This window comes from Odocoileus virginianus, chromosome 5 (genome assembly GCF_023699985.2).
Source record: "Odocoileus virginianus isolate 20LAN1187 ecotype Illinois chromosome 5, Ovbor_1.2, whole genome shotgun sequence".
In the NCBI taxonomy this organism is placed as follows: domain Eukaryota; kingdom Metazoa; phylum Chordata; class Mammalia; order Artiodactyla; family Cervidae; genus Odocoileus; species Odocoileus virginianus.
Window position 1 is genome coordinate 85,112,329 of NC_069678.1, and position 27,290 is coordinate 85,139,618.

General features: G+C 58.3%; 1 protein-coding gene across 1 annotated transcript; it reads right to left on the bottom strand.

Moving 5' to 3' along the window:
• Positions 1-4,255: 4,255 nt before the first annotated feature.
• On the bottom strand, positions 4,256-25,728 carry FOXO6 (forkhead box O6). Its single transcript, XM_020914748.2, has 2 exons — positions 24,623-25,728; positions 4,256-6,464 (listed from the first exon to the last, which is right to left on the bottom strand). Exons 1-2 carry the CDS (start codon positions 25,034-25,036, stop codon positions 5,184-5,186), a joined length of 1,695 nt encoding a protein of 564 aa, XP_020770407.1. The 5' UTR covers positions 25,037-25,728; the 3' UTR covers positions 4,256-5,183.
• Positions 25,729-27,290: the final 1,562 nt, after the last annotated feature.

The following is a 27,290-nucleotide window of genomic DNA, read 5'->3' on the forward strand; positions in this document are numbered from 1 at the left end:
TCCCCTGAGCCCCTGGCCTCGCCTGTCCTGCAGAAACTGCGGGCTGGGCTTTGGCCCTGAAGGCCTCACTGGGGGCTGGCAGCCAACAAGGGAGCCAGGAGGGGCAGGAGGGCCAAGCGGCCCCCTCCCCAGGCCTGGCGCCCCACCCACCCAGCCGGCGGCCTGTCTGCCTTCCTGAGCTCATTAACTGCAGGTCACCGTTCAGCAGGAAAGACAAGGCGTGGGTTCTGCGGGCGTTCATTAGCCGTGAGAGGAACAGTGTGTGTGAAATTAGCAGTCACCTGAGGACCTCGATAATTTCATAATTAGGAGGCCTAATGGCTCCAGCTCTGGATGCCAAATGACTTAACCCCTTGCCTGCTGGGTGCCTAACCCCCAGTCCAAGGCTGCAGTCCCCTCCCCTTGTGCCTCACTCCTGTCCATTTCTGCCACCACGGTGCCCAGCACCAGAGTTGGCACAAAGGGGCTGTGAGAGCAAAGTTGATGGAGCAAATGAATGAATGAATGAAGAAGCATCTGAATGGGAAAAGAGCTTCAGCCCCCACTGCAGGTGATCAAGGGAGGAATGACTCTCCAGTTGTAGGCATAGATGTGTGGTTGTGTGCGTGACTGTGTGTTTGTGTGCGTGACTGTGTGTTTGTGTGCATGCACGCACGCCTGTGTGGGCATAAGGGCACACACATGTGTGGATCTGTGCTGTCTGCTTCTAAGAACCTTGTGTGTGTCTGGGTGCACACTCACATCTATGATACTCATTCTGCTGCCTCCTCTGCTCTGCAGGTGCTCTGTGATGAGGCCCCACATGCCTCCTTGAAGGCAGCCTCCCTTGGCACCACCTAAATACTGGTGACTCCATAATTTCTATATGGGGCATTTGGTAGGAAAAGCAGGCCTCCGCAGCTTAACTTGGACCTGAATTTGCATAGCCAGTACACCATTTTTATTTAGACTGAATGTTCATTTGGGGGGCTGGGGCTAAAGCCATATCCTTTAGTATGGGGAGCTATCCTGACAGCCTCCAAAAGCCCCCAGCCTCTCTCAGCCTGCTCTTCTTCCTCCCAACCGTTCCGTGGCCCTCAAGAGGTGGGGGCTGAGGGGGAAGGCAGGTCACACTGGGGTCCAAAGCCTGGATCAGGCTCTCCCTAATCTGGGAGCCACTGATTCTGAGGCTCTGGTGACCCTGTCTCCCTCTGCAAACTGGGGAGTGATGGTTGGGGAAGAGGTGAGTGTGGGGAAAGAGGAGGGGAATGAGAAGAGGAAGAGGAAGAAGAGGTGTGGGGACAAGAAAGGGATGGAGAACAGAAGGGGAAGGGGGCAGAAAGGATGGGAAGTCCCAAGGAGGTGAGAGAGAAGAGAGGAGAGAGAAGAGAGGAGGGGCGAGGAGGAGAGGCAAGGAGGCTGAGAGCATTATCAGCACTTAAAAAGCGAGCAGCTCAGTTCTTCTTTGGCACAAATAATGGCTTTTTATGAATAAATCATGTGTCAGACGCCTCCCAGGGAGTGGGCATGGAGGGGGGTGCGTCTGCTGGGCTCCGAGGCTGGCGGGGAAGGGCCGGTTGCAGACCCCCAGCTACAGGGGTACTGCCCGCTTTCTCCTCATGGGGCCCAGCAGGACAGAGCTGTCTCTGGAATTACCACTGGCCTGAGCCAGGAGGAGCTCAACCCTTCCTCTGAAGTGGTCCCGCTGCTCCCCGCGCAGGAGTCCAGCCCATCCCAGGGCTGGGAGTGTCCCTCTGCTCCGCTCCCCTCCCACCGCAGAGCTGCCCAGAAGACGCTCCTGGCAGGGGACACCAGCTGTCATCCACCCAGAGAGAGGGGTGCACCGCCGAGACAGGCAGACACACCCAGAGAGAGAGGTGGGCAGTGCACACAACTCACACAGGCATGGTCTCTACCACCTGGGGCACACATGTGGGCACACTCGGAGATGGAAATACTGTCATTCCTACCACACACATACAAATGCTCAGACATGTGCACACTCAGATAGGGAGACCCCAACCATCACTCAGCGCACCCCCTCTCCCAGCACACTTTACACACACACACACACACACACACACGGGCCCACACCGACAGATGCATATGGGGCTTCATGGACACACACAGACCTGCACACCACAGCAGCCGCCCACCCTCCACCAGCCTAGGGTGGGGGCAGTTTTGCAACCCATATGGAGCCCAGACCCAGCTGGGCTGTCCCTGAGTCTGGGTGTGGGGTGGGGCTCGGGCATCAGTCCCTGGAGAGAGCTCTGTGGTCCCCACCCAGCAAGGATGACACCTACCACACCCCACAGGGAGGTCCTGCCTTCCTGAACCGAGACCAGAACCAGTACAGGTTCTGCTGGCTCCGATCTCCTTTACTCTCTGCTCACAGCCACTGCCACAGTCAGTGGGGGGTGGGGGTGGGGCACAGGACAGCCTGGGCAGCTCTGCCCCTTGCCAGGAGTTTGACCTCAGGAAATAATTCCAATTTCATATGCCCCTGAAAGCAAATCTAAGATAGGTGCTACTGCCCCATCTTCCAGACCTAGAAACTGAGGCTCCAAGAGTAAGCGCATTGGGCATTCCTTTCTAAGACCACGCCCTTTCACAAACTCTAGGAGCCCACAGTGTCCTGGTCTCCCTTCTCTCCCTGGGCTGCTCCTACCCAGCCAGTGCATTTCTCTCCCTGTGCCAAGGTGTTCTGAGGTGTTCATCTGAGCAGACCTGGGTAGCCAGCTCCTCCCACTCTGCACCATCCCCCAAGCCATTCCCAACACCTCCGTGACAGCCTCCATGCTCTTGCTTCTCTGACCTCCCTATCCAGCCCACACCTTCCCAGCTGGACATCACTGGGTCAGCATGTTGCCCAATGCCAGGGAATGCCATTTGCGCAGTACATACGTTCCCAAACATCCCCCCCAAATCTCAAGGGGTCCCCTAGGACGCACTGAAAAGTCAGCCAATGAGGCTGAGCCCACCGTCTTCCCCAGGACACTTCCTGCGTCAGAGTTCTCAGGGGAAGAGCCCTGTCTGCCCAAGTGCCCAACCAGAATCAGGCATCATTTGATCCTCATTCCCTATGTCCAACTCACAGCCAAGTCTCAATGACTCTAGAGCCAAAATATATATGTTAAATTATCCTTTCCCCTCCAGCCCCACTGCCCTCCCCAGTCCCTCCTGGTGTGAGTCACCGCCAGCACCTCTGGCCTGGCCACTGGCCCTCTCCCATTGTTGCCCCTTCTGGTCCACTTGCCTCCCCATCTTTGATCATCTTTCTATTTCTGAGCTCTGGCTATGCTAAACTGCTTTTTGTTCGGGAACCCAAATGATCTCTTGACTCTGGATCTCTGATCAAGCCATTCCCTCTGTCTGAATTCTTTCCTTTTCCAGTGACAACTCACCCTTTAAGGCCCAACTGAGACAGCACCCCCTCCAAGCACTTTCCCTGAGTCCTCAAGCCCAAGATGCATGCAGCTGTGTCATTCGATTCTTCTCCATTCATTACATCGCTGATCTAAAATTGCCCATTAACTCATCTCTGTCCCCCTCAAACCTCTAAGTTCCTTCAGAGCAGAGATTGTGCCTATGCTGCCCTCTATGGCAGCCCCAGTGATTGGTATAAGACCTGGCACATAGCAGGTGCTCACTAAATCTTCCATGGATGAATGGATGGATGAGTGGGCACAGGATCTGTGCTGCCACTTTACATATCTCTTCTCATTTACTGCTCACAAGGTATGCCAGCCAGGAAAGCAAGGTTACAGAGGTTGAAAACTTGCCCAAGGTCACACGACTGGAAAACAGTAGGGGATAAATTCAAACAGAAGTCTGTGTGCCTTCAAGGGCCTCCTTTCCACCATCCCAGCCTGCCTTGCCAGGCCATTTTCCTGCTCTGACCCTGTTTTCTCATCTGTACAATGGGAACAAAAATTACACCTAATCCAGGATCTGACACAGACATGCTCTCATTTAATATCTGTGCCTTCTCTTCCAACTCTAGCTTTTTTGGGACAGAATATCCCTAGACCAGAAACTTCCTGCAAGGCACATGTTCACAGAAACAGGTGCAGAGTCCACACAGGCACATCTCCAGCATCCAGAACTCAGTAGGCACTTAACCAATGTGTGTTGAGCAGACAGGCATCCGTGAATGCTGACACAGATGCAGACACAAAGTCACAATAGGCTCAGGCACAGGGACCCCCGCCTCCGCGATCCTTGCCAATTATCTGCCTCCGCCGCCGCTCTCCTACTAGCCCAAGGCGCGGGAAATATTTAAAACAATTTTATTCATGAAAATATGCTGTACAATGCACTCTACACGGCCTCGACACGGCACACACGCACACGCACACGCTGACGGCACGGCCACGGTACACTGCCTACGATATGCGCCGGGGACACCGCGCCCAAAGCCCGCCCCGACCGGACACTTATAAATATGGGAGAGAGGAGCCAGGACTAGCACGGAGAAAGGGGTGGTGGGTTGGGGGGCGGATCCAGAGCTGAGGCTAGCTGGAGAGGCTGAAACCAGTACTGGGGGATGGGCAAGGGTGGAATGGGAGAGGGACTTCCACCTGCGAGGGGAGAAACTAGGGCAGGCAGGATGGGTGGGAGGGGCTGAACCGTGGGGGTGGAGGTCGGAGGGTGGTTCAGGACTTGAAGGACAGCTCAAGGTGAACAGCCGATAGGTAGGTGTGGGTGTGTTTTTAGGAGAGGGGTTCCTGGCTTGGGGTGGGTGACGCAAAGACCAGTGGGAAAGTGTCAATAGGGAATCAGCTCCGAGTTTGGGTGGGCGATTAGCCACACGAGAGCCCTGCCAATGAAACTGAGGATTCGGAGACGCCCCCCTGTCGCATCTCCCAGTTGACTTCCCAGACCAGCGCGTCCCACCTCATTCCTCCCCACTCCCACCCGGCGGGGAACCCAGCTTCCACCCCCCAGGCTTCCCATCTTTGGGAGCAGGCAGAGCGGGCCTCTGGGGGTTGGGCAGGAATACTGGGGTGCTCCAGCGCCTCCCTACCACTTCCCTCAGCGGTCAGCTTCTGAGGGCTGTCTCTAGCTGGGTTGGGGCTGCCTCCTGGATCCCCCCGTGGAGCGGGAATGGGAGTGGGGACCCGGGGATCAGGATGGGAAGACAGAGGCCCCCGGGGGGGGGGGGGGGGGGCAGGGCACCTGGGGCGCGCGGCCGGCGGCCCTCAGCCTGGCACCCAGCTCTGGTTGGGGGGCGGGGCCCCGGCCAGGCCGGGCGGCGGCGGCGGCAGGGCCGAGTCGAAGTTGAAGTCCATCTCGTCGCTGTCCATGAAGTCGTTGAGGATGATGGACTCGACGTCGCACTCGAGGCTCCCGCTGAACATGTCTAGGTCCAGGTCGGCCGGGAAGCGGTCGGGCGCGGCACCCAGCGGCCCGGCGGCGGCGGCCGCGTACGGCCCAGGCAGCGCGTCCAGCAGGAGGCCGCCGGGGGGGCCCCCGAAGACGGCCGCGTGTCCCGGTGGCGCCAGGCCCGTCGCTCCCGCCTCGCCGGGCAGCGTCATAAGGCTGATGGGGTGGGCTAAGGCACTGCGCGAGGGCGCCGGCGGCGCGTACGGGGCCACTCCTTTGCCAGGGTAGGTGGCGGCAGCAGCGCCCGCCAGCGCCAGCTCCCCGGGTGCACCAAGCAAGGGGCCGGGCCTGGGTGCGGGTGGCGGCGGCGGCAACAGTGCGGGCAGCGCCCCCGGGCGGTAGGGCGCGGCAGCCGGCGCGAAGCTGGCCTGCTTGTTCTCTTGGATGGTCTGCATGGGCAGGCGGCGCAGAGCGCCTAGCGCCGGCGGCCCGAAACCCCCGCCCCCGCCGTAGGCACCGCCCTTGCAGCCGCCAAAGTAGGCGGGCGTCCCGGCGCGGGCCCGCGGCCCGTACGCGTCCTGCGAGCCGTCCAGCAGCGCCTCAGGCAGCCCTGCGCTGCCGCCGCCGCCGCCTCCACCGTGCAGGCCCAGCGGGCCCCCCAGCTCGGCCAGGCGGGGCAGCTCCCCCGGGCAGCGGGCACCCAGCGCGGGCGATAGCGCGCTCGCCGGGCTTGGGTACATAAGCGGCGACGACGGCGCCAGGGCCTCCAGGGCCTCGTCGTCTTCCAGTTCAGCTGCCTCCCCAAGCAGGGGTCTCCCACCGCCGCGGAAGTCGGCCCACGCCTCGTAGTCGTCGCTGGCGTGCGAGGCTGGGCTCGTGGCCCACTTGGCCGCGGCAGGCATGGGCCCTGGGGCTGGCGCGCCCGGGGGGCTGTCGTCGGGGCTTCGCTCGGGTGCCTGCAGCTGCTTCTTCTTGCTGGCCTTGCCCTTAATGCGCAGGAATTTGGCCCCGTTGTCCATGGACACGGCCCTGCGCCGCGGGGTCTTGCCCGTCTTTCCGCCCTCGGGGTTCAGCATCCACCAGGAGCTCTTGCCTGTGCCCTCGTTCTGCACGCGGATGAACCGGGTGTGCAGAGACAGGTTGTGCCGGATGGAGTTCTGTGGCCAGAGACAAGGACAGGGGTGGGGGAGTGGGCAGTGAGGGGTAAGTGACGGGAAGAGGAGGGGGAGAAAATCGAGGAGAGGAGGAGAAGGCGAGAAGAAACGCCAAAAAGCAGAAGGGGAAGAAAGAGGGAAGATGAAAGGGTAGAGCGGGGAAGAAGGGGGAACAGGTGTAAGTAGCAGGTAGGACAAACTCAGAATATCCATCCCCCACCCCAGAACTGCCCCACCCTCCCTGCTCCCAGCCATCACAGGCACTGTCTGTAGGGTAGGGCCGGAGCTTTGGGTCTAGCCCTGCCAGGGAGGCTACTCTTGAGGAGCCGCCTGCAGCAGGGGAGCAAGATCCCCCGTCTCCAACTCAGCCAAGCTTCACCAGGGGCTAGCCAGGCTGCTAGGGCCCCCCAACAGATTATGTAAGGGCTCATGCCGCTGCGGCTCATTTGTCCGCCCCCCCCCCCCCCCCAGCCTGGCGTGGCGCCAGGAGCCCGAAAACCCAGGGCTCCAGAAATCAATCTCGCGGTGACTGATTAAGCCCTGTTTAGAACTAATTGCTCTTTCGTGTGTGGGGAGAATAAATTACCTGCTTTAATTTCGTGTCTTTAAAATGCAACTGCAGGTAGAGAAGACTGTTAACCCTTTGCTTGGAGGGTCTGGCCAGGATAAGCAGAATCGGCTGGGGGTCCCCAAGGTGGGCAGAGGCCCAGATTTTCTCCCAACTTTTCGGAGCTTCTGCGAACTCCACAGAGGCCTCCGATCCCAGTAAGCCCCTCAAAGCACATCCATCGGCCGTGGAGACCTCAAACCCCACAGCTGCTCAGTACCCACCTTCTGGTCAGCCCAGTTCCTTTCCCTCCCCACCCACCTGATGCAAAGTAGCCTTGCCCTCAAGCCCCTTCCTGGTGGAAACTGCACAAAATCCTCACAAAGCAGGTGACATCATGTCCATTTACAGACAAGGAGACTGAGGCTCAGAGAGATGAAGTGGCTTGCTTGAGGCCCCAAAGCTCTCCTGCTGTCTCTGGTCCTTCCACAGGCTTCACCTTAGTCACACCTACACATATTCTCTTGTAAATTTCTGTTGGGCTCCATATCACTGCCTGCTTTTGCCAGGCCTGGCCTGGGGACAGAGGGAGGCAGGGGAGTCCACAGCTCCACTGACCTGGCTCCTCACAGAGAACGTAGAGGACTAGAACTACTGCAAAGCCTACCACGCCCCACCTCTGGGGCCTCCCTGCTGGTGGCCTGGACTTCCTGGTTCTGGCACTGTTGTGGAAATAGCAGGGGTTTGGGTATCTGAAGGGCTGGGCAGGATGCCTAGCTCTTTTCAGCCACTTAGCTATGTGACCATGGCTGTTGACTCAATCTCTAGGAGCGCATGCCTCAGTGAGCTGCTCTGAAAAAAATGGGCAACATACAGTAACCACCTCGGAAGGCTATTAGATCATTACCTGAGATAATGTTCGTGCTAAGAGTTTGGTGAACACACCAGGTGTTCATAATGTTGGTTAAATCCCTCACTCTGGCTAGAAGACCTCACTTCTCAGATCACTCCACAGGTTTACTCCTTCTCTACAATCCTTAATATCAGGCCCTGAGTGTACCTGCACTGGGCACAAACAACTCTGGGGAGCTGGCATTACCCCATCTCCTGTACCAGGGAATGGAGACTCAGAGGCATGATGTAACTTGCCCACGGTCCCACAGGCGGTCATGCCAGGTACCACTCCACGTCTGCCCAGCATAGGGACCTGCTATCATCCCCCCAGACCCAGAACCTCTGATCCATGAGGGCTCTCCCTCCTGCCTCCTTCCCACCTGATTCCAGAAGGAGGGATCCTCTCTGCTGCCCAGGGCACCCACTCACCCCTTACCCCCAGCGCCAGGTACACACCTGACTTCTTCAGGGCCCCAGGTTCCTTATCTCTGGCACTTTCTGGTCTTGGGAGACAACAGCTGGGGCCCCAAGGCCCCTCCCAGCATTGCCCTGCCCGGCTCCTCCTGGGGCCCCCTGAGAGGAGGGGAGCCGGACCCCCAGGGAGTGGTGCTCCCTGGAGTAGAAACCCCCTTTCCTGCTCCCGCCCCTGCACCTGGCTCCCCAGCCCCTCCCCCACACCTGCGTTCCAGGGCCTCTCAGGCCTCAGTTCTCAACCCCTGTGGGACTGACTGCTTAGCCAGAGGCTCCACCTCCCAGCCTCTCCAGCTGGAGGTCAGTCAGGCCTCATCTCTGTATCCTTGTCACTACATGCCAGCCCAGCTCTGAGCGCTGGAGGGTGGGGGGAGAAGGAAGGATATCACCAAGTAGGGCACCTCCTGAGTACCTGCCAGGTCAGCCCTGGCACTGGGAGTATTTGATCTCATTCTCAGTACTTTATGATCATTCTGTCAGTGTTCATACAACTCAGGGATTATGAGCCCTATCTCAAGATGTTCTAGGGAAGGGAAATGGCAACCCACTCCCGTATTCCTGCCTGGAGAATCCCACAGACAGAGGAGCCTGGTGGGCTACAGTCCATGGGGTTGCAAAGAGTCAGACACAACTTGACAACTAAAGCACCAACCATCTCAAGGTGAGGTGACTGAGGCTCAGAGAGGTTAAGCAAGTTGTCAAGATCACACAGTTTAAGTGGCAGAGCCAGGCACTGATTTCAAGTTAGACTCACTCTGAGTCTAAAGGACCTCACATTCCACCATGGGAGAGAGAACAAGTCAGAGAATTTCCAAAAAATCTTAGGAAACCAGTCCTCCATTTCTTCTCAAACTTTCCATGATGTAATCAACCCTAGAAGCTGGTAGCATGGGAAGCTGGGGGCATGTTAAAAGGTCAAAATTCCCTAAGAGTCTTGTACTTCCTTTTTAGAATTCAAGGGAATCTTGGCTTGTACTCCACGAGACTTCCAAATTTTCTGAATATCAATAAAAATGTTTTAGATCACGGTCAAGAACACACGTTCCAGGCCTATGAAGGTCTCTATCCTTCCCCACTCTGTTCCTTGCCCAGCTAGGTACCCCCGAGCCCCAGCCTGAAACCACAGCTGGTTGGACCCAGAGAGAGAAAAGGACTTGCCCTCCGTCACCCAGGACCTGGTGGCAGAGCCGGGATTCGAGCCCAGGCCTCCTGACCTGCAGCTCAGTGCTCCCCCCTGTCCTCCAGCAAGCCTGACCTGGGGCCAGTCCCTCTTCCTCTCTGGCCTGTTTCCCTCCCCAGAAATTGACAAGATGGGCCACTGCACTCTAGGCACCTTTGCAGTTGACAACGAAAAGTTCTTGGAATTGTTCAGTCCAGGGCTTTCAAACTTTTTTTTTTAAATAGTGGAACTCTTTTAGTAAATGGAATCTAACACAAAACATGAATTTTCCACACTCAAGCCACTGGGGCTGGGGGCGGGGGGGTGGTAACCTGGAACCCTTTCTGCTCAGCGCCCTCCCTTGGCGCTCACAGAAAATGGCCCTTGGCGAGGAATTTCTGCAGACCACCTGGATGGGGTTGAAGCTTAGAACGGTGCCATGCTTTGCCCAAGGTCACCCAGGGAGGTGGCCCAGAGCTAGGTGAGGACTTAGGCTCGGTCTGCTGAGCAGGGCTCTTCACCAGATGTGCACCAGGGCTGTGCCCCAGGAGGCCAGGCCAGGCCCTGCAGCTCAGCTCCTCAGGGCCCAGCCACCTGGTACCCGTCAGAGCTCCCGGCCAAGATCCTGTGGCAAGCACTGATCACATCTCACCCACAAGGCCTCCTGGGAGGCCAGAGGCCACGGAGGAGGTGAGGGAGGGAGGGCAGGGAGACGTCTCTGCCAGGTAGCAGTAACCAGGGTTCCCTCTCAGAGTTGCCTAGCAACCCGCCACCACAGCCAAGGCCCCGGCATGCCCAGGCTCCCCTGGTGCCCAAGTTGGGCTTCTGGGGCCTCACACCTCCCACATCTCCATGCGGGCCTGGGGCAGTTTCCCAGGGAAGATGGGACCTCCCTGACTTGGTGCCTCAGACAGATCATCGGGGGTGGGGGCAGAGGGAAGGGACAGGGGTTACATCCCAGCCCCTCCTACTGTCCCTCAGAACCTGGGTGAGAGGCCAGCCTCCCGGGGCCTCAGTCACCAGGGCGAGGAGGCTGATGCAGGACAAAGAGCAAGGGCTCTGATGCTGGATCCAGATTCCAGTCTTGGCTCCGATACCCACAAACAATCGAATGCTTTGAACTTCCACCACCTCAAACAGGTTACCTGCCTCCACTCTTGTTTCCCTCTAGCCTTCCACCAGGCAGCAGCCAAGGGATCCTATAAATAACCTGGATCATGGTCCAGTCCTGCCCAGAACACTCGGGTGCCCCCATCTCACTCAGAGCAAAGAACAAAGGCCTTACCATAGCCCGCAAGCCCCTCTGTGACCTCCTAGGCTCCTCTCCTGACACTGTCCTGCTTGATGCCTCCCATTCTTCAAACCTTCCAGGAACCTGCCAGGTACCATCCCACCTTGACCAGATACCCACATCCATCTCTCAGCTCCCTCAAGTCTCTGTTCAGATGTCACCTATGTAATGAGACCTATCCTGCCCGCTCTTAATAGATGTTCCTCTGCCTTGCCATTTCTTGGCTCCCTAACCCTGCTGTGAGTTTTTCTAAAACAATTAGTGCTTTCTAAAGTACTGTATAATTTATTTATATTATGTTCATTAATTTGTTATCTGGGTTCCCTTATATTAGAAACTAAGTTACATGAAGCATTTCTGTCCCTTTCATTTTCTTACCAGACCCCATGTGTTTGGTATATGCTGGGCATTTCATAAATGTTTGTTGAGCGAATGAATGAGAGACAGCAAAGGAGGGTAACATAGTCTTGCAGGGATAATGAATGAGATTGGCAGAGTGGCTTGCACAGAATAGGGGCTTCTCCAAACTGAGAGAACACAGAACAGAATGGGAGGCAAGCAGGGGGTGAGGAAAGGCAGGAGCATCCTGGGCCACAGAAGGAAGCAGAGAGAGGAGGAAGGGCTTCGGTGAGAGGGAAAGTAGGGCTCCCAGGGTGAACAAGGCAGCTGTCCACCCTGGCCTCCTACGCTGCTCGCTCCTGCTGCCCGAACAGATTTGGGTAACCCAGGGCTTGCTGCGGTCATGGTCTCTCGCAGCCTGGACCATCTGAGCCAGAAGATGCTCCAGGAGCCCCCAGGGGAGCAGAATAACCTCGTCCTTGCTGATGGTGCCTCCCCCATGGACAGGGTCTGAGCTGTTTGGTGGCAGCAGCTCATCCATCCAACAGGACACCCTCATCTATTCCCAGGACACCCTTCGCCCACGAGCAGTAATGCATTCATCTGACAACACAACCCTATTTATCCAGCACACCAGTCCCATTTATCCAGCAAGTACAACCTCATTTGCTAACAGCACTCCATTCACCTGACGGGCCCCCTTATTTATCCAGCAGGACACCCTCATTTATCCTCCAAGTCGGAGGCTCTCCTTCCTCCTGTGGTGTGGCTGTGTTCTCTGATGGTGCAACCCGCCTGATCCAGCAGGACGTCATCGCTCCTACAAGTACACTTCATCCCCTGATAGTACAACCTCATTTATCTAATAATGCAGCCTCACCTTGCCTCCAAGTACCACCTCATTCCCTGACAGTACAACCTCGTTTATCTTCCAGCTCAGCTTCATTTCTCCTCCCAGCACAGCTTCATTCCCTGATAGCTCAACCTCATCCAATCTTACTTCTCCAGCCAGAGCCCAACAGATCTCAGGGATGGGGAGTAGGGGGAAAAGAGGAGGGGTTTGGAGCAAGAAGAAGGGTCCCACCATTTGCTGTTTCCAGCCTATGGAGGGCTGCCTGGCACTATGACTGTATCCAATCTTCCCAGGCCCCTGGACTTTGAGTTCTAGGTTGCATGGTCCAGCTAGTGCTCCATCATTGCCCCCACCTCCTGTTTGGTCCCCTTGATGGCTAAAGAGAACCCACAGGATGGAATTTTTTTTTCCAGCTCTCCAGCAAGGAAAAAAACTCCACCTGATTGGATTTGTAGCATTTGCGGATTTCTGTGGCCTGGATATTCCCATCGTAGCCAATTTTAAGCTGGCAGCATGATGTCACTGAGAGCAGAACTGGGAAGAAGTTCTCCCTGATCAGCTCTCACGAGCCAGTGCAAGCCCACTCTTGCACACCACTGGCACACACTCACATACCAAGGCGGGAGAAGGGCAGCACCTACCACGAGCCAGATCTAAGCTAGGTTCTTTAGATATGTTTCTTCTGTGAATTCTAAAAACCATCCAAACTGTGGGTAGGTAATGCTATTTTACAAAGTGGGAGTAGGGGATGAACTAAGGCTCAAGTAGGTTAAATGACTCCTGAGACCACAAAGCTGGGAAGTGATGGAGCTAGGTCTGGGTCTCAGGGCTGCTGTATTCCAAAGCCAAGGTTCTTCTCACCCACATCCCTAATGAGGTGGGGAACGCTGCCCTGCTGCCCACCTCAGTGGCCATCCCTGCCTTGATTCTCAAGCCCAAGCTTCCTGACTTTCATCGAAGACAGGAGACCCAAGTGTTGTGCTCCTCACCCATAACAAGCCCTGTGCTACCCCGTGGCCTCTGGCACTGAGGGGATTCCAGGACCCTCCCAGTTCAGTCCTGGATCTCGTGTCCATCCATCCAACCTAAAACCAGGTATGGATGCCTCTCCAGGTTTCATTGCTGTCCAAGGTTCAGCGTGGCCCCACCCTCAGGAAGCTGACCCCACCTACTCAATGGGGATGGTGACCCAGCTTCTCCCTGTGGTGCCTCCCAGAGCAGAGATCACCTGTGGGGCTGCATGAGTGTTCTGATTCCCTCTGTGACTCCTGTTTCCTCTCTCCCTCCTTCCTTCCCTCCCTTCCTGCATGAAGAAGTACTGAGGGCTAGAGTTGGAATCCCAACCTCATCCATGTGACCTTGAGCATCTCCGGTAAAAGACAGTAACTATCCCAACATCCATGGGAAAGAGGGTGGGGCCAGGAACTGCACGACATCCCACATCTTATGGAGTCCCTGTCTCAGGCCCAGGAGCAACCCTTTACCACCCTAAATCCCCACCCACCTCTGGCCCAGGAACACACCTGACTGAGGAGTGTCACTTGCTCCGCTGCCTGGAGTACTCAGTCCAGACAGACTTCCTGGGAGGAGTGACCTAGATGACCTCAGGGCCCTGAGGCCACATGCAAACCCTTGGTACTAGGGTCTGCAGGGAAAGAGGGGTGGAAGGGCAGGCAGGGGCATCAGAGCCACAGGTGTTGACAGGTGAATGGCTTGGAGTCATTAGTGGAACAGAAGTGGGCAGCCTGGGGCCAGGAGGAACCACGTAGCCAAAGCAAGGCAGGAGGTCAAGAGACAGGCCCTGGCATCCCCCACCCCTGAGACAACAGAGCCCACACAGCCAGCCTGGACAGCAAACGAGCCAACAGCAGAAGTCCCAGCTCACCCCTACTCAAAGACCCATGGCTCCTCATCCCCCAGGGCTTGGGTCCAATTCCAGACTGACAATCCAGGGTCTCTGATGTTCTCCAGCCTCGTCACCTCCATTGCTTACACCTATCTGGAACTCCAGCCACCCTGGATATCTCACATTTCCTGCCTTCACACACTCTGTTCCCTGTGCCTTTCTCTCTCTCTCTGTGCAACTGGGTCCTGATCCATCAAGGCGAGCTTTGTGGCGTCTTCTCCCTCTGCAAGCCCCAAAGATAACTGTTTCCTCCCCATTTCTACTGCAAAAATCCACCTGTGCTCTAGAATGTAATTGTGGATGAGTCTGCCTCCCAACTTGAACTTTGTGGGCAATCCTTGGCTCACAGTAAGTCAACACATAGGTTGGAACTTTCAGCAGCCATGAACCACTCAGGCCTGGCAACTCTGTGCCATTTCTGTTCCACCAAACCTCAGGCTGAAGTTCCGGGTATTGGCTCCTCCTCCTCCTGGTTTTTCCTCCAGTTCCTGGTGCCTCTGCCACCTCCCCACTCTCTCTGCTGACTCCTTCAGAGACTTCAACAAGTGGAGAAGGAAAGACACTACGATTTGCTGAGCATTCATGCACATGCTGGCACTCAACAGTTTAAGTCTTACTGAGTATCTGTAACAAACCTCTGAGTTGGTTTACTATTCTCATTTTACAGAGGAGAAACTGAGGCGTCAGGAGACAACTGACCTGCTCCAAAGGGCGAGTGTTGAGGCAGGAATTCACACCAGGGTCTGTGCTCTTCCGCCTACCCTAAGACACCTCTCGGAAGGAGCCTAGGCCACACAGAAACTCTCCTGGGGAAAGGGCGCCAGGAGCTGTCACGCTGGCTCAGCAACCCCTGCACAGACCTCCTCTCTCTTCCAGGATTAAAGGGGATCCCCAATTGCCAAGCCATTCAGGCCTCTCCGAGCCCCTCCTCATTCTGATCCCCTCCCTCACTCTGCCGGCAGCACCTCCCACACCCCTGCCCCAGGCCTTGGGAGCAGCTGCAGTGACCTCACCCAGCCCTGCCCTGGGCCCGGCTCTGGGGAGGGCTCAGCAGCTGTGCCCCAGCCCTGCAGGCTGGCTGGGGGGTGGGAGGTGGAAAGGAAGAGTGGGCATGGTGCCAAGAGAACCATCTGCTCTCTGAAGGGGCATGGCCACCCGCACAGACACTGGCCTTACCCCCAGGGGCTGCCCTTGGCCCTCTGTCCCCATGCCAAGGGGCTCCAGGAGGCCTGAGCAGCCCACCCAGACTGGGACACCAGCCCTCATCTGCCATCTGTCTCCTCCCGGAGCCTGAGAGGTCTTTGCAGGGCATGTTGGAGCACGAATGTCCACCGAAAAATGAACAAGTGCTCGGGGTAAGTTCTCAGGGCAGAGGCCAGAGGCCAGGGCTGGGTGTGCTGAGCACTGCCCGCCCAACCCCAGCCTTGCCAAGCCAAGAGCAGGCAATCCCCTGGGGGATGGGGGCCTCCATCCCCTCACATCTGCTCAGCTGGCAGGTGCCGCTGGCAGAGGGCAAGCCCCTTCCCCCACAGCCCCAGCTCAGGTTACAAAAGGAGGCAAGGCCAGCTGAGGACAGGGGGAGGGGACAGAAGGGGTGGAGGCTTCCCAGCGTGTTGGGGGAGGGGAGCTCGGATCCCTAGATGGGACTTAGAGCCAGAGAGGGAAGTACCATATCCAAGGTCACACAGCCTGCCAGTGGGCAAAGAGGAGCCAGCATCTAGGGGCAGGCAGCCCTGAGTTCAAGGGTGACCTTGGGTAAATCACTGCCCTCATCTGTAAAAACACAGGGCCTGAAACCTGCCTGTTTGCCCTCAAGGCCTCAGGGAAAGCTCTGTAGGCTAGAGAGCAGCATATGGAACCTCCTGATTCCCTCACACCCCAGGGACAGAAAGGGAGGGACTAGAAGTCTCGCCCCCAGCCCCAACACACATACAAGTCAGTGTCTTTCAGGGATCAGGGCCCAGGACCCCCACCCTACACAGGGCATGGAGAGTTATCTCCTTTCCTTTGCCAGAGTGATGAACAACAGTAACAGTATTTGCTCAGATTTCACTGGGGACTTAACCTGTAACTCTCCTCAGATGTAATTCTCACAGCAAAGCTTGGACATGTCTTATTATTATCCCATTTTGCAGAAAGGGAAACTGAGGCTTGGATGCTCAAGGCTACACGAGGGTGGAAAACTAGGACTGCTCCTCCCTGTTTGCCTCAAGACTCTTACCCACACCTCTGAGATCCTCAAGGCACCAAAGGGTGCTGCCTGGCACTTCAGGCCTGGCATCTTGGAGTCTTGGAACCTCTACTTTCTCAGATTCATCTTCTCTCCTGGATCCCAGTATGAGGCCCACAGTGGACCCCTGAGCCAGTCTCTTCTCCGACCCCAACCCTCCATACCATCCTTTCCGCCCATGTCATCCTCATTCCCCACAGCTTGGAGTGCCAACTTCTTGGTGTGGCATTCAAGGCCACTCACCAGTCGGCCCCTGCTCGCTTCTCCAGCCTCAAGCCCTGCTGGGGTCTGGCTAACATAGCCAGACCCTGTGAGGCTCCCAAAGAATCCTGAGGCTTTAACTTTTTTGCCTCATTCTCTTTCCTCACCTCCAAATACACACAGCACATTATCTGTCCCTCCATCATGACCCTGGGTCATTTTTATCCTCATCTTCTTTCCCCAGCTGGACCTGCAGGCATTTCGAGGGCAGGGAGCCAGTCCAGTTCCTCTGAGCAGCACTGCACAGTGGGTGCCCAGTGGGTGTAGGCCTGAATTAAAGTGAGTGGAGGAAGTAGCCATCAGCCCTGGGGCCTGCAGATGGAGAGGGGGGCTGATGTCAGCTCCCTCCCTCTGGGAGCTCTGGGTTGGAGAAAGGGAGTCAGGATCGCAGAGCCAACACCCCAGACTGGAAGCCTCAGGGCCAAACTCCAAGGGAAATCAGAGAGACAATGTTGCTGGTGGAGGCCAGCCTGCACTAGCCTGGGTTAGGGAGGAATGGCCCAGGGGAGTTTCATTTCTGTCACTGCCAGTGGGATACTATGACAGCCTACTTTGTGTCTCTCGGCCTCACTTTCCTCATTTGCAAACTGAGGACAGTAGCGGTACCAGCTTCACCGTTTGCTGTGAAAATTAAATAGGAGCATGCCTGTCATGGCACATTGTGGTTGAATCTCCAGCTGGAAGAGTTCTGTGTGTGGCTGAAGCAAAGGTCAGAAGACGAGAGGGGTGAGTGATGTGGCTGGAGAGGTTGACTGGGGCCAGGAGGCCAAGACCTGGAGTGGCTAAGGCCCCAGGACTGGTCCCTGTAAGCAGAGAACACGTGGTCTCACCTCCCCCACCAGACAGAGCTAGCAGAGAGCAGGGACTGCGACTTTCCAGTTCCTCATGGGCCAGCGCCAAAGAGGCCTGCCGAGGATTCATGCCGATGACCATTCCCCTCCCTCCTGCAGCCAAACGCTCTGTGGCAGAGGACAAGAGACACGGAGGGTGGGTGAATGTGTTCCGGGGTGGGTGGCTGGGAGTGGTTTCAGTCCCTTGAAGCTGACTGCATGGGGCTCAATTCTCTGCAGGACCCAGACAGAGTGAGGAAGAGAGGTGTGGGCTCAATCTGGGCAGGCTGCTTGGAGGAGAAGGTGGTCCACCCTGGGAACAGAAGACGGGAGGGACAAGCAGGAGTCAAGGAAGATATCATCTAAGGCATCAGTTCAGAATCTGACCTGTCAGCCCACATCCAAACTTTAACAGACAGACCTGTTAAAATATAGATTTCAAAGCCCACCCGCTGGCAGTCTGACACAGAGGGTCTGAGACAGGGGCTGCTGACTGTACCACCTAAAAGCTTCGAGGTGACTCAGATCATCAGCCAGCTCTGCCAACAACTAAGGACTTAAGGCAGGATTCTCAGAAAGACACATTGGGTTTCAGAATCACCGAGTAGGTAGGTTTTTGTTCAAACTACCCAAGCACCCACCTAGTTTCTGAGGGGTGTCCCCAGGGATCAGCCCCTGAGAGTTGACAGCAGTCTTGGCAAGCAGGTGATAAGTCCAGTGTTAGGTATAAAGATGGCAGCGTGAGGGCAGCATGGGATCAGAGGCAGCAGGGAAAACGGGAGAGAGGGCAGGGCCTGGACAAGGACAACAGAGGGCCCAGGGGTTTGAACAGAGCAGTTTGGGCTTGGTTGGCTCCCAAGGGAACTGAGTAGCCCTGGAGGGTTCTGGAGTGAGCATGAGAGAGCCCTGGGGCAGGAGGACTAGTTGGGATGTGGGCTGACACTGCACTGGCATTGGGAGATGGTGACACATGGTAGAAACAGACAGGTCTGCAGCTAAACCCAAGCTCAGCCTCCTTCAGCTATGCTGCCTTGGCCAAGTGACTTCGTCTTTTCCTCAATTTCCTCAGCTGCAAAATGGGGCTATTATCACATACCTGGCAGGACCCAGAGAGGATGAAATGGGAAGATTTATGTGAAGTGCCAAACTGACTGCCTAGCACCCAGGAGTTAACTCCCTTAATTCTTGTTCCCCTTCCCACGAGAGGCAACCCTCTTAGAGACCAGAAAGGTTTCTCTGCAAAGACGGAGGCCCTGGGGGGGAAGGGTGTGGGAGGCCCCTCCCCCACATGCCACCTGGCCCCCCTCCCACCTCCACATATGGGTTGGAGGGTGGGGAGAGGCAGCAAACAGCCAAACCCTCCCAAACAGGAGTTGGTTTCCATGGTAACCAGGGTGCCAGGAGGAAGGGGGGTGCTCCAGATCCAGCTGTCCCCCCTGAGCACCCTACCCGGGCCCCAGAGCCTCTGCTGATGCCCACCTAACACCCTGGACCCCCATCTGTCTGCTCTGGGGGGACAGCTGGGAATGCCACGAGCACTCCCTTCACTGTGCTCAGAGTATGTCTGCCACCTGGGTACCGCCAGGGGCTGGGTAGGCAGCCCCAAGCAGAAGTCCCCAGTTCAAGTGCATCCACACTGTTACTCATCTACTTCCACCCGTGAGAAGCCCCATCAGCACTCTGCGCCCCCAGGCCCAACTAACCCATCACAGCTCCTAGAACCAGAGGGTTCGTCCAGTTACAGCCCCCAAAAGGGCCAGAGAGTGGGTGAGTTAAGGCCCTTTGGCTATGGAGGAGAACACAGAGGACCAGATCGGGAGAGAGCTTTGCTCCAGTTCAACACACTCAAGATCAGGGTCCCCTACAGGGGCTCTCCCCACCCCTCAGCCACTCCCAACTCCGTAGCTCCAACAGACCCTGAAGGGCTGAACTAGGACACCTGGAGCAATGCTCCAGAGAGATGGGTCATGGCCAGAGAGAAGGAAGAAAGGCCTAACAACCCAAAGGTCTGTCTAGCAACAGAATGGGCAGTGCTGGAGCTTGCAGCCTCCAGCACCTAGGAGTGTGTGAGAAAGGGAGTAATCTAGGAAGGAGGCTTGACAGCAGGTGATGGGTTCCATGACTCCCCGCCTCTCCTGGAGATGGAAGTCAGACTCGGATGTGAAAGGAGTAGGCACCAACGTGAACCTGTTTCTCGGGGACCCATCCAGAAGATGGCAGGCAGGCCACAGGCTCAGATAGGGGAGGGGTGCTGAGGAGTCAGCTGCAAGGTAAGGGAGACAGTTGGGGTGGGGTGCTCCCTGCTACAGCCATACCCCAGAAGCCCGCACCCCCGCCTGAAGCCCGCAACCACACCTGCACTCCTCACAAGACACAGAGGGGCTTCCATAGCTCTTTGGACCCCGTTTAGTGGCCACCACCAGCTGCCACTCAAAGATGAGAGAAGGTGGGCTACTAGAAACAAGCCTGCCCCCTTTCCAAACCCCTCCCCATCCCAGCCCTAATGGCACAGGAAGAAACACATGAGTTTGGGGTGTATAGGGGGTTCAGTTCCCAGGTCTGCCAGTTCTCAGGGAGGTGATCCTAAGACAAGTCACTTCTCCAGCTGGGAAAGTGGGATGCTAACACCAGCCTGGACCGGTGGGCGCTTGCTCCCCAGCCCTCTGAGCCCTTCCCCCTCTCTGGCAGAGCCCCTCCACTCCTCAGTCCTGAAGCTGGGTCCTCAGGGCCTGCAGGCAGGGGAGCCCCAACCCGCAGAAAGTGGGGGCTGGGGGGGCGCTGAACTTTCGAACCTGCACACCCCCCCTCCCCGCGCCGTTCATTACCTTAACAGGAGTTAAAAATAACCGTCTCATCTCTTTAAATTAGTCTGTCTGCAATTACCGCCTGGCACGGCGCTGCCCGCCATCGTCCCGCTGGAGCGGCGCCAGGTGGCAGGCGGGGGCCCTCACCCTGTCTGTCGGTCTGTCTGTCTGCCTCCGGGTCCGCCCCTCCTTCTCGCCGCATTGGTGCAGCTACCCCCGGGGCCTCCTGGCGGCCCTGCCTCTTGAGCTCCCCAAGTTGCTGGGGAGGGGCGGCCGGGGGGCCACGCACGCGGCTGGCAGAAGTGAGGGGCCTTCGTGGAGCAGAGGACTGGGAGGGGATGGGGGGGGCGAGGTAGCGGGGGAGGGGCGCCGGGAGGCCCGGGAAGCCGGAAGGGCCCGCCGCGCGCCAGCGCTCGTGGGTGGGTGTGAGCAGGTGGCCGTGGGAGTCTGCCGGGCGTGCCAGCAACTGTGCCAGGAGCGGCTGGCACGGGCTCGTGCCCAGGAGGCGGGCAGCTGCCAGCCCCCCGCTCGTGCAGCGCGGGGGGTGAGGACACCCCCCAACCCGGGCTCACACCGCCTCCTCCCACACCCCCACCAGCCCTCGGGGCTGGGGATCCCCGGAGGACAAAGGAGGAGGAGGGAGCCCTGCTGGAACGGGGAGCCCTGCAAGCAAACCACTGCTCAGCCGGGCTGTCTCAGGACCCTCCTCGTGGCCTCAAGGAGCAGCCCCTTCCTTCTAGACCCCACCCCACCTAGGACCTACTGGCCAGCCTGGGTGGTATGGGGGGGGGCACCACCCCTCCTGATCCCACCCCACAACAGCCAAGCTGCTCCAGGCACTGAGGGAGAAGGGGAGTCCCCCTCCACTGGGCTCCAACCCCACCTGTCCTGGGACAGGAATGGGAGGCACCCAGGCCTGGCCTGAAAGCTCCCAGGGGAGTTGGCAGCCAGGAAACACAAAAGCAGGCAGAACTCCAGGGGTGCTAAGTAGAAGGAGCACCAGGATCCAGAGCAGCCTGGAAGGCTTCCTGGAGGAGTCCAGCACTAGGGAAGGAGGGACAAGAGTATCTGAGAGGAAGTGGGAGACCCTACTTGGATGGTGAAGGACAGGGAGGCTTGGCACGCTACAGTCCATGGGGGTAGCAAAGAGTCGACATGACTTAGCGGCTGAACAACAGTAACAACCTGGATGTGGGACAGCCACACTTCCGGGCCCTGCGGAGGGAGGGAGACTTCCTGTCCAAGCCCTCACCCCGGACCTGGAGACTCTACGCCCTGACGGCAACTCTTCCAGCCTCTCCCACCAAGCCCAGTCTGTCTTCGGGCTTCAGCCTGCTGGGTGCCCTGCGCCTGCTGTTGATCTTGCCTCCTCCACTTCCTCTCTGCAACACCTCTGAACTGTCATCCCACAGCCCGGGTGGGGCCACAGGGCAAAGGTCAAGCCCTTCCTGATCTGGCCCGCTCGGCCTTTCCCATGACACAGCCCTGCCACCTCCAGGAGCTCTTAGTTCCAGCCTGGCACGCCCAACAGTCTCCCAAACCCAGCGTATGAATTCCACCTCCCTGCCTTTGCATACGCAGTCAGTATCCCTTGGAAGACTTTCCCCCAAATTCTACCCACCCTCCCCACCCAGTGAAGACAGACCAGATCGTGTGCCATCTTCTCTGGGAGGGCTTGCCTGGCTCCCCAGGGGATCTCCCCGCCTTCACCACACCCCTATCCCCCCCAGTGCCCACCCCCAAGCCCTTCCTGCCTATAGAACACAGGGCTTGGGTAACCCCGATGCATCCTGAAGGTAGGTTCAACGCCTCCCCCACTGGTCCCCCACTCCATCAGTCACAGGGTTCAGTACACCCCACGGGCTGAAGGGTAACACTTATGTGGGGGAGGGGAGGGAGGAAGGAACAGTGGGTCCCTGGCCCCAACCCTGGCACCTGAAGGGTCCCACAGGCTCTGTAACCAGAGGGTGGCTGGGAGTTGAGAATGGCCCCTCCACCCAGCCCCTGGAGGGACTGATTGGGAATGGGGGAACAGGTGGTGGGAGGGGTGGGAATGAGAGAGGGGAGGAGGCTCCCTGGGGAGCTGGATGTGGGTGGGATAGGAGGAGGACAGCCACTGAGGGGATGAGACCGGAAAAGCCAGAGGTCTCTCTGAACAGCCCTCCTCTGGTGCTGCAGGGGTCTCTGCCAGGTCTAGGTGAGGAGCCCATGCCTGAGGACCCCTCACTAATGCCCCAGCCCAGGGCAAGCCTTCCTGAACCCAGGGACAGGGAGAAGCAGTGTGTCCCCAGCAGTGTGGTGCAGAGGACACCGCATCCAAAGGGCAGGCGGGAGGCCTGGGCCATCATCCAGGGCCTGCTGCTGATGACCTGGGAAGAGTCCCATTCCCTGCCAGGGCCTCAGTCTCACAGTCTGCAAAATGAACTCATGGGACTATATTATCTCCAAGTACCTTCCCAATCCCACTCTCGGATTTAGATCCATCCCTGTTTGAAAGCTGTCAGTGTCCCCCTCCCACGCCCAGGGCAAGCAGGACACTATTCCAGAGGCTCTGGGTCCCTGGAGGGAGACACAGCTAGATTGGAATCCAGCTTTCCCATCTACTGGCTGTGACCTTGGGCAGTTTGCTTCTCCACTCTGTGCCTCAGTGCCCAGTTCTGTAAGTGATGACAGTAAAATCCACCTCAGGCAGTGCAGAGGGCATTAAAGGTGACACCTGGCACAGATGCCTGAAGCTGCCTGGCAGAGGGCTTGGCCCTGAGACCCTCAGTTCACTGTAGTTTTCTCTCGGGTTCAAGCTTTATGTTCCCTCTTGCCATCTTCCCCATCATCCCTAACCCTTCAACCCCATTTGGAGCTCCATCTCCTGCAGGAAACCCTCCTGGCTTGCTGTGACTCACAGTATCCTCCCTGGTTTCAGCACCCTCTGCACCATCCACTCACTTCTTTACTCTTTTACCAGACATGCACTGGTAGCTCCTGGTGCCAGGCGCTATGCTTGGTGTTGTGGGCACAGAGATTGAGCTAACACTGCCACTGTTTTCCAAAGGGGGTGGGGAAGGGAAATGAGACAGGACACAAAAGACTAAGACTTATGACAGGTAGGGAGAGGACCAGAGATGAGGGAATCCTGAGCTAGCTAAAAGGGGTTAGGGAAGGCTTCCTGGAAGAGGTGTCTGAACTCTATGCCCTTGAAGACAGGGACAATCTACAAGAAGTGAAGGGTGGGACAGTGCAGCAGGGGGAGGTGGGAGCAAAACACAGCACCCACTTAGGAGGAACAAGTGTTCTGCTGAGGGCTGAGCCCAGGGGGACCAGCTAAAGGATGCAGAGGAGGACCCAGGTCTGCTACTCCAGCCTGCATCCCCCACCCAGTAGTGGCCAGAGAAACAGAAGCGCTGCCAGCATAAAGCCTGAGAGCCATGGGCTCCCAGGTCAACGCACTGTGGCCCCTACAACGCAGCCGCTGGGCACCTTGTGCTGTTCACGTCCACAAGCCTCCCCTCCTCCACTGGCACACCTCCTTCCCTTGACCCTGCCTACCACCACCAATCGCAGCCCCTTCCCTCCATTTAGGCATGTCTCCCTCATAGAGACCCCCTCTTGCTGAAAGCTTACAGGCCCTAGGCCTGGCCCGACCACCCCACCCCCCCCAGCCTCCTCTCCTCCAAAGGCATCAACTATCCCCATTCCCCAACAAGTTAGCCAGGGGAGGGTCTGGAGGCCACAATCCAGTCAAGACCCCGTCCTTTCCCAAGATGGCTCCCCCCCCTTTCCAGTGGTTGGTACTGAGACCTCCCTGGGGTGCCCCTCCCCCTCCCCCCACCCCCAAATGCATCTGGGCTCAGAAAACCAGGGAAGTGGGAGACAGACAGCCTGGGGTGGGCACAGACAGATCCCCGGGTCTCAACACCCTGCCCTCACACCAGCAGGGGTCATCACCAGCCCACCGTGCTGATCCAGGCAAGGGGGGACAGCAGCTGCCCCATGGAGAACTCAGATCACCTGACCAGTTCCCCACCTCAGACTGGCTGGTGCCCTAGGGTGAACTCCTGGCACTACAGAAAGAACTGTGGGCCTAGGGTCGCATTCCTCACCCTGAGGCCAGCTTCAGGGAGGGCAGTGGGAAAGATTTGGGAGGAAAGCAGCCACTGGCCCCAAGTCATTATTTCAGCTCTTTAAGGAGGGTGCCCTGGTGGAGAGGGTAAAAAGAGAGTAACACAAAGCAGACCGGGGCGGGTAAGAGAGGGGTCCCCAGTGTCTGAGGCCTGAGCACAGGTTCTTCTGCTATGCCCCCAGGGATGGGGTGAGGCACCCTCAGGGGTGCTTCAAAGTGGCAGTCCCTTGTCACCCCACCAGACCTCCCACCCTGCATCCAGAGCATGCACACAGCTGCTCCCAGCACGCCCCCGCCTGTCTGCCGGCCGGCCCCACGCCCTGGGCACACACTCTGTGACCCCCGGGGGTGCCCCAGGGTCTCCCTCCAGACCGCCCACCGGGTGCCCAGAGGCATCTAGCAGCCCTTGGAAGCCCCAGCCGACGGCTCCAGCACCCCTCCCCAGCCCGACGCCCCCACCTTCCAGCCGGCCGAGCTGTTGCTGTCGCCTTTATCCTTGAAGTAGGGCACGTAACGGACCATCCAGTCGTAGATCTGCGAGAGCGTGAGCCGCTTGTCCGGGGCGCTCTCGATGGCTTTGGTGATGAGGTCGGCGTAGGACAGGTTCCCCCACGCGTTCCGCCGGGAGCTCTTCGCTTTCCGCAGCGGTCCGACCTCCGCGCCCAGCGGCGGCGCTGGGGCCATCGGCGGGGCCGTGGCCCGGCGCTCCGGCCCGCAGTCCTCGGCGCCCTCGGCCACCCCAGAACCCAGCGCTCCGTCCTCGTCGCCGACCAAGTCGGGCTGCGGCAGGGGCCAGGTACACGAGCGCGGCCGGCTCTGCGGCGCGAAGTCCGGGTCCACGTCCACCTGATGCGCTCGCAGCTTCGCAGCCATGGTCCCGCCCGGCTCGGGCGAGGAGGGGAGGGGGGCTCCGCGGAGGGTGGGCGGGCGGCTCCGGGATCTGCGCGCCCCTGGGAGGCCCGCGGGAGGGGTCCCTGGCGGCGCCCGCTCAACCGCGGGGCGCCATGGGCCAGGTCGCGGAGACAGGGGGCTGGACGCGCTGGGAAGCCCGAAGGGAGGAAAAGAGGGGGGCAGTGAGAGAGCGGCGGCCCCGGAGCCCAACGGGCACACACCTCGCCCAGCCCCGCTTCTAGCACCTGCCGCCTGCTTGTGCCTGCAGCCACCACCGCCACCGTCTCTGCCGCCGCTCCCCCGGCGCCGACCCCGCACGCGGGCCCCACTCTCCCGGGACTAAGCCGGACTGCACCATGCCGGAGCCCGAGCCCGTGCCGGAGCCCGCGTCGCCGCCGCCGCCGCCGCCCCGTGAATGCCGCCGCCGCCGCCGCTCCGGCTCCAGCGCCAGCTCCCGCGCCTGCCGCGCTCAGCGCCGGCTGCACCTCAGATGGGCGGGGGACAGGGAGGGGGGCGGGCCCGGCGCGGGAGAGGGCGGGGCGTGCCCGCCCGCGGCCGCGGAATCCTCTGGCGGGCCAGGTGCCCCGCCCGCGGGCTGGAGGCGGAGGCGCGGGGCTCCCGGCCGGGGGCGACCCCGCCGCAGCCCCTGCATGCAACAGCGCCGCCTACGGAGCAGGGAAGACGCGGCGAGCGCGACCCCGCCCCCTGCTTTGCTCTAGGGGCGGGGGCGCGGGGGCGGGGCCCGAGCACTCTCATTGGTCCGTAGCAGGGCTGTCCCGCCCACGGACTCGGCAGGATTCCTCCCCTAAGCGCGTCAGCGGGTTATTGTTACAACCCGGGGTTTCCCGGGGCAACAGAAATGAGGCGGGGCTCAGAGCACATGGCCCCTCCTTCTATTCCCGGGAGGAATGCCCCGCCCTCTGTTTCTAGACCCTTGGTATTTCCAAATCTTCGTTCCAGAAACCTGGTGGGGTGGATGATGGAGTTCTCTTCTTTCTGCCCTGGGCTGGGGGAAAGGAGAGGGTCAAGAACACCTGGGTTCTGAGTCAGGCTTGGCCACAATTTTGGCTTCTCCATCTGCAAGTTGTTTTTCGTAGGCATTCAGAGTGCCTGGTTTAACGTGTAGTAGAATCAACCTGGAGAGGTTGTTAAAACGTTTTACTGGGCTCCAGCCAGGTTAGTCTGGGTTGCGGCTTGAGACTTTGCATTTCTGACAAGTTCCCAGGTGATGCACCCTGGACCACACTTTGCAAATCACTATTTTAGAGTCTGTTGGAGGCTGTTGCCAGGGTCGTTGGAACAAACACTTGCCTCAAATTTCATCCTGTTTGGGGAGAAGTTTCTCGTTTCTCTTAACATATTTATTGAGCACCTTTGATGCATGTGCACTGTTCCGGATATTAAGGCAAGAGCAGCAACGGAGACAGATGAGGTCCCTACAGCATAGGCTGTGGAGAAGTCAGATGTTGTCAGATCACTGTATGGCCTCAGAAGGAAGAGAGGCCAGCTGAGCAGTTGGGCAGCCTATGATCTCATCCCACAGGGCCCTAGGCTAGGTTTCCAGCCAACACTCCACCTGCCAGCCTTTGCTTTGTGTATCCCCTCTGCCTAAAACACCCTTTCCCCAGCTCAGATGCTGTCATCAGAGATCCTCGCATCCCTCAAAACTCAGCTTAACTCATCCCTGATTCCTTCTTTAACCCAACTCTCAGCACTGTCCTTGTCCCTTGCTTGCACAGATCACTTTCTTCTCTGCCAGTAATTTCTGTGTTCCTCTAGGACAATATTTCTCTTTTGCCAATCAGGAAACTGAGGTCCAGAGTGGGCAAGTGAGTTGCCCAGATGGAATGGCCAGGATTAGACTCAGGCTCACCAGCCAGTACCACATTCCTGGAGAGGCTGGACACTGCAACTTGCAGAAAGTTCTCTGTGCAAGACTGGGCCCAAGCCACAGGAGACAGCCCTCTCCAAAATTCCTTCCTTTCAGCCTAGGTCCCAAGGAGTAGGGCCAAGGGTGAGGATGGGGGTGGGACTGGAGAGGCCCCTCCTCACCAACCCCCCCAGGGTGGGAGCAGGTCCAGCTTGCAAATGCCTGGCGTGGCATTTGCCTGAGTCACATTCCGAAGGCAAGGGTGGGCATGGGAACCATTGGCTGCCCCCCTTCTGCTTACGTATACACACCCTCCAGGTGGTTCAGTTTAGAGACACAAGGGCCCTGAAATCACTGTTGGACTCC

What these genes read in the sequence shown, in the direction of transcription:
- FOXO6 (XM_020914748.2), bottom strand. Translation starts at nt 25,036, where the DNA reads ATGGCTGCGAAGCTGCGAGCGCATCAGGTGGACGTGGACCCGGACTTC. An exon ending in ACAGCTCGGCCGGCTGGAAG is followed by an intron (nt 6,465 to 24,622) that starts GTGGGGGCGTCG and finishes CTCTGGCCACAG; the next exon opens with AACTCCATCCGGCACAACCT.